Here is a 6,537-nt window from a genome sequence, read left to right as displayed (position 1 = left end):
TTGCAAATCATTACGTATGTTCCTAAAATATAAAAATTTTCTAAGTGTTAAAAATTTTTCGCGTCAAGAAATTTATATAATAAATAATTAATGCTGTAGGCCTATAGGCTGTGATAACAACAGCATTTCGCTTATGCTTACTATAACAAGAATACAGAAATTAAAAAAAAACTAAAATACAATCTTCTTGGTAGTGTAAATACTCTAACAGAGGAAAACTGACAACAGCACATCTTTTTTGACATTTTTGGCACCATTCCCGTCGGTGACTTTTGCTGAGGATATGGCTCATTAGCATCACCTTACGGCAAACCTAACAATTTCAAAAAAGCCGGTATCGGCGGGTTTTCTCTCATTACTGAACAAATACATGGTGGTCTGTCAAGATAAAGAAAAACTGAAATAAACTGGTCTACAGTACGTACGTAATATCAAATGGAAATGTTTGATGAAAGATAACTTGATAAAGACCACTTTTTCGGCTCGTTGGAGGAACGATGAGAAAGCCAGACTAGCAATAATCCGTCCGAGGTTGATACATAGAAAAATTACAGTTATAACTCCCTTAACTCTATCTCACTTGAGCGATTTTCGAAAGTTAATATTTGAAGCGTGGCTGAGACTCAGCCACATGCACTTGCAGTGCTCAGCGCAAAAGTACAAATCCTACACGAGCAGTTGTTTCACCAATAGCTGCCAAATTTCATAAGTTTCTTTGCTGATGAGTTAAATTAATATGCAATGTGCACTACCCTTACTTCTATTTATTGATCTTGGTTACAGTTTCGGACCATACGCTAACAAAATTTACACAAAGTTACAGCAAAGCGCGTTTTTTTTATTGCAAATAAAATAACAACGAGCTCGACAACACGGGCTCAACGACACTTGCTCCTGACCAGTAAACCTGGAAGACAGTTCTAAAGCTGATCGATTCTATAGAAAATCAAAAACCAAAATTGAAAAATACGCGACAATCGGAACTTTCACAAAGGTTATTTCCACTGTACCTTTGTATTTTGTCACACTATTATTACAGTATAGTTTGTAGCTAAATGTAAAAAATGTGCTGCAAAGTGAACTGAAAGATGAAATCGTCACAACTACTCTTTGAAAACATGAGCGTTAAAGTTTTTGCCACAGAATCAATAAAAAGCAAAATCTGGTATTTGTCTTTACACGTCAGCAACTGTCGCCAAACATTAAGAGGTGAAGGCCGGTTTGGGCATAAATTTAAACAATTGTAGATAAAAAATGTTTGTGAATTAGTAAAATAAATTGTAACTGGGCTCCAATATAAAAACTTACCGCATTATGAAAATAAATTTTAAGTGTACTAAAAGTAACATAGTTCAGACTAGAGTAAAGATTATTGTAAAATTGTTCAGTATTCTATGATAGAATATGTTTGTGTTTAACTTTTAGTTATCAGCATAGGGGATTCCCTTGAAATAAAACAAAATAAATCTGAAACTTGTTTAGCAAGTACAGTTAGTAAAAGCCGGAGTTCTAGATATGCGTGAGGTGCATATAGACAAAACTGAACTAGATATAGACATATTGTCGCGTAAGCCAGTTTTCTGCGCCGGAGAAATCTTTCAAACTTTCCAATAGGAGCTGAAGGGCAAAGTAAGTATACTGCAGCCACATTATAGACTGGAATGTTTGCTATGTTAGCCATTGACGTGACTTTTATAAAAGTGTTGGTTTCAGGTATAAAATGTGCTTGCTTAAGTAATTAGTTTTTCCATGGTGCTATGCACTGTCACACTATGCAGGTTTGGTTAGTTTTTGTGTTTTGATACCCTGCTGCAAACTGTCTGTTAAGAAGTTTGCATCATCCGTACAGCTGTATGCGCATTGTTTTGAAAACCATTCATTTCCGTCCGCGGAAGTATTTGCATTTTTTTGGGTTTAATTTGCTTTCATCGCTATCTGCAAATATTTTTAGACAAAAGTTAACTGCTTACGCTGCAAACACTTTAGTTTGGCTGCCACTATTTTACTGGAAAAATCTTGTATTTGAAGCTATTTTTCACAGTTTCTTGTTAACCTAACTTAGATGTTATAACATAGTAACCTAAACCTAACCTAAATCTACATTCTAATCTAAATCTTACTCCAATAAAACCTTAAATGGCTAAAATCAACTTTTTGCGTACCCTTTCTCCTAACCTAATCGCCTGTCTCTAACAACAGGCTGCGTGGCCTACTTACGGTGAAATAGTCACTTCCTTTAAATTTGGCATACAACCAATGACGACCAATCCTGAAATTGCACTGAAAGCAAAGTTTTTGAAATATGAGAAACTATATCCAACAACTATATTACTAATTTTACTATATATTATTTAGAACAACTAGGCCTATAATATAACAACATTTACAGTACTGCACATGAAATTAAAATGTAGATATATACATATACAATAGGAGATTAACTTTGCATGCAAACTCAACTTTTCAATAGTGTTTTCTATAAACGCAATGTCAAATATGGAAAATGTTCTTCCATTACATCAAAACGTTGTATCTCCTGACTTCACCTACCAAGTTTCCTATTTTAAGCTCAATTGAAATACAAGTTAAATTTGCAATCACAGCTACCTTGCCACGAAGTTATCTCCAAAAAAAGAAGAAAGCTCGTGCGTATCTCTGTGAAAACTCATTTTTTTCTATGTTTTTTTTCTGCTGTAATTTCTAAAAGTTTTGCTTGTTTATTTTCACTACTTTCAAGATTTTCTCGTATCACTTTGGGCTTTAGCTATCTGATTGAAGACTTTGTTTTCATAAGAGGCAACAATTGGGTGCCAGTTAACAACAAAGATAACCCTAAAATGAATGATAGTAATATAAGCATCTTAATAAGTTTTATGAGCATTTCTTATATTAAACATTTACTCGCCTATTTGTCATGCATATTTGGCCCAATGCTGATACCATAACAATTTCTAGCTTGTGTTTTGTGATTACTAGTTAATTGATGGTTGTTTACAATTTAATTAACTATTATATGAACTTTGCACGGCTAAACTAAAAAGATATAATATGTTTTGTAAGATTTCTGGACCAGTGTGTCTGTTACCGAAGCAATGAAGGTAATCGTAGCTGGTTATCCTAAAACTGGAACCAAAACGCTTAATGCAGCATTGACAGTTCTTGGATACCAAGTATATGACTTCCTGGAAAATTTTTGGTTCTTAAGGAAGGAGTGGAATGAAATAATGACAAAAGGTTTTTTAAACAGCTAAAGACCATAGTTTTTAACAGAATGTTATTCGTGCTTGTGATGGCTGGCAATCCGGTATATCTTTTTTGTTCTTTTAGTCATATTTGATTATGCTGACTTAAAGTAATAAAGACATGATACCAAGCATTTTTCACTGTGATTTGTTTTAAGTTTTTGCTGTAATTTAAGCATCCTGTTTAGAACATGAATACATACATAAATACCATTTATCAAATATATCATGTGAATTTTTTGCAGATGTTTTGTTTAGAAAAAATCAGCTGTCTCACATTTTTCTTTAGTGTTTGCAGTGATCACCTATTTAATTTTTGGTTTATATGTGTTTAATTGCAATCATACTTTTACAAGCTTATGACAACGTTTTTTCCTTATGTCGTGTATCATATAGGTGGTTCAAGAGAGCTGTTCAAACAAATGTACCAGAATGTAGATGCAGTTACAGATGCACCGGCTGCTGCATTTTGGAAAGAAATCCACGAAGCTTTTCCTGATGCCAAGGCACATACGGCTTATTTGTGATTATTTGATCTGACATAGTTGTTACATGTTTTGAATAAGCTGCTTCATCAGGCTACAATTATTTTGTGCTTTGGAATTATATCTTAACACAATATTGGTGATTGTAACATGTCTGCCCCAAGGCACAATATTAACAACAAAAAGCCCCTTTTGATTGACTTGTGGCCAAATTGGCTGCATTTTAAATTTAATTAAGTATTTAAAATGTGTCAATCAGTTAAATATTTAATTCTAGGTGCTCTTGATATAATAAAAGTTAATATAATACTGATTGATAAAATAACTTAAAATTAATTAATTAATTAAATTTACTACCTAAGAAATAGAAAGCTTTTTTATGATCGATCAGAGCATCAGTCCGAGGATAAAGATAAAGAAAGGTTGCCTGGTACCACATTAGCTTGGCTTTTAATTTTAAACATAATTAAATATAATCTATAATAATCTCATGCGAGGAATGCACTCCGGCTTTTAACTGCATGTTCAAATGTTCTCAGTAATTTATTGGCGGTGTGTTGAAAGGTTTGGAGCGTCGCAGAACTATTTATTTAGTGCTCAGCTTTGTTGGCTTATCATAGAATGGCGTCCTGTCTGCAGATCATTCTCATGACTAGAGATGACGAGGAAATTTGGCTTGAGAGCATGAAAACACAGATTGCCGCAGCAGAGGACAACTTCGTACTGAACTTGCTTATGCTTATGACGCCATCTGGATATGGTATGACCGTGCTTTACAGACATATTGGTAAGTAATCTTTTACATGCAAGGTTGCTTTCGTCAGTTCCGTATTTAGTTGCGTTTATTTGGCGAATACAAGTTGAAATTTAACAACATTAGGCCGTGTCTTTTTTGGGACTTTCCAACAGAAGTTTAATAGAACACTGCTTTTGCGCGGATATAGGCAACACAATTGTCATGTTATGCACGTGAGTTGTATGGGTAGTTATAGCCTTTAACTAATCTTATTGTAAAAGTAAACTTCAAACCGATCTTGTCAAAAATTTAAGTCAAATTTTTACTATCACAGGCAGCTCCTAGAGACAAACTTCTCGTGTACAACGTAAGCGGAGGCTGGGAACCCTTATGCAAATTTTTGGGACATTCGGTGCCCACTGAACCCTTTCCCCACAAGAACAAGGACGGCCAGGCTGTGCAAGAGGCTGTTGCCAACCACCCGGTGATGAAACGACTTAAAATAGAATTGTGCGTTGTGGCTGGCGGCTTTACGGTCATTGGCGCGATTCTTTTGCAGAAATTTCAAAACTTTAGTCTTGTGTCAATGTTTGGTCGATAAGTCTTGGTCGTGGCGGTTTTTGTGAAACTGAATTTACTGAAAGGAATATTCTGTCACGCCACCATGTGGGCGTCCACGTGATTGCCATGGCGCAGCGATCAACGTTTGAACTTGCAGGCTAAGCCTAATTTAGCCTATATATACTGTGGTGTAGACTGTATTGTATAAATTATGCAATATTACATAAACCTATAATTAGATCTACTACGTTGTTAACTTCTTTGCAACATTATCATTAGACTGTTTGCATATGAAAATGTTCAAAGCGAAATGAAATTTTTAATTAGAAAATATATTTAATGAAAGAAAAGTGTTCAGAAAAAAGAATGGCTGTTCTGCGAAACAATCAGTAATTTCTTCAGTGAAAATTGCCTAAATTGAATTTCATTTTGCGTTTTGTCGTTAAAAGCGCAGTTTGACTGTGACATCCATTTCAAAAAATTGGGCATTACATAACAATGTGGCAAGTATAGGCGCTTGAAGACAGAAACTATATTCGATATCTGTCATACGGCTACGCCTACCAGACAATACAAAGCAGTTGCTTTACGCGCCAAGAGAACCTTAGACTGTGACGGTTACGTCACGAGTCCATGGTTTGTTTTGTAAATGCTGGAATTTTTGTTTGGGATTTTGCAATTCAGTTGTTGATCAAACTTAAATTCTCCTTAATGACGTTCAGATAAATTACCTCGCTTGAACTGGTGTGCCATATAAATACTGTTGTAATGTTTGCAATCCTTCATTTACCCTTTTCCTCTTTCACTTGTTACGAAGCGCAATGTAACATGCAGTAAGCTTTGCCCGAAGGTGAAAGCCTTTGTGTCTGATTATAAATAAAGTGGGAACTTTATCATTTAGTAATATGCATAGACAGAATTTAAGCAATTAACAGCATAGTTACGCCGTTTGAGGAATGAGAACTCATATCATGGAAGCAGAAGCAAAACAAATTATCATCTTCAATCGTCCTCGCTCGGTCTTTATGGCGAATATGTTTGTTGTGTAATACATCACACAAGTAATACACAAACGAAATCTTTATTTGTCATAAGACCTACGTCAAAAGGTGTGTATCCAGCTATTGTCACATCTTGCATTCACAACAGTTTCCTTTTTTCTAGCACAGATTTAGTTTTAAGTTCATCTATTTTTAGAAAATTCTTTTCTGTCTCCTTAAACTCAATGAAGATCGAACACGTTTGTTTTTCCCTTAGGGGGATTTCTTGAAATTTGATCGTCTGAATCAAAGGCATTTAACCACACACACCACGTGCAGACTAAGATTCCGCTTTATCGATATTATGCGATCATACAGAATCCCGTAAAGGTGATTTTCTAAAAACGTTTTTTTTTACATTGTTTACATTTAAGTTTCCTCATATAACCGTAGCCGTGGCAGTATGTTGCTAAAACTCATCTCAACGTTTTTGCAGTTGAAACATTTCGTTTATTGCTGTCACAGCTGCTTAT

General features: G+C 34.9%; 1 protein-coding gene across 1 annotated transcript; it reads left to right on the top strand.

Annotated features, from left to right (window-relative positions):
• The first annotated feature begins 1,495 nt into the window (after nucleotides 1-1,495).
• On the top strand, nucleotides 1,496-6,067 carry LOC143462108 (uncharacterized). The gene is made up of 6 exons (XM_076960151.1): nucleotides 1,496-1,629; nucleotides 3,061-3,234; nucleotides 3,639-3,766; nucleotides 4,322-4,514; nucleotides 4,608-4,696; nucleotides 4,798-6,067. The coding sequence occupies exons 2-6, from the start codon at nucleotides 3,093-3,095 to the stop codon at nucleotides 5,062-5,064; spliced, it is 819 nt and encodes a 272-aa protein (XP_076816266.1). The 5' UTR covers nucleotides 1,496-1,629; nucleotides 3,061-3,092; the 3' UTR covers nucleotides 5,065-6,067.
• Nucleotides 6,068-6,537: the final 470 nt, after the last annotated feature.

The sequence above is a fragment of the Clavelina lepadiformis genome, chromosome 6 (assembly GCF_947623445.1).
Source record: "Clavelina lepadiformis chromosome 6, kaClaLepa1.1, whole genome shotgun sequence".
Lineage (NCBI taxonomy): Eukaryota > Metazoa > Chordata > Ascidiacea > Aplousobranchia > Clavelinidae > Clavelina > Clavelina lepadiformis.
This window is presented reverse-complemented; position numbering and strand designations above follow the sequence as displayed.

Coding starts and splice junctions, on each gene's coding strand:
- LOC143462108 (XM_076960151.1), top strand. CDS start 3,093: ATGAAGGTAATCGTAGCTGGTTATCCTAAAACTGGAACCAAAACGCTT. Junction 3,235..3,638: donor GAATGAAATAATGACAAAAG/GTTTTTTAAACA, acceptor TGTATCATATAG/GTGGTTCAAGAGAGCTGTTC. Junction 3,767..4,321: donor AGGCACATACGGCTTATTTG/TGATTATTTGAT, acceptor CTATTTATTTAG/TGCTCAGCTTTGTTGGCTTA.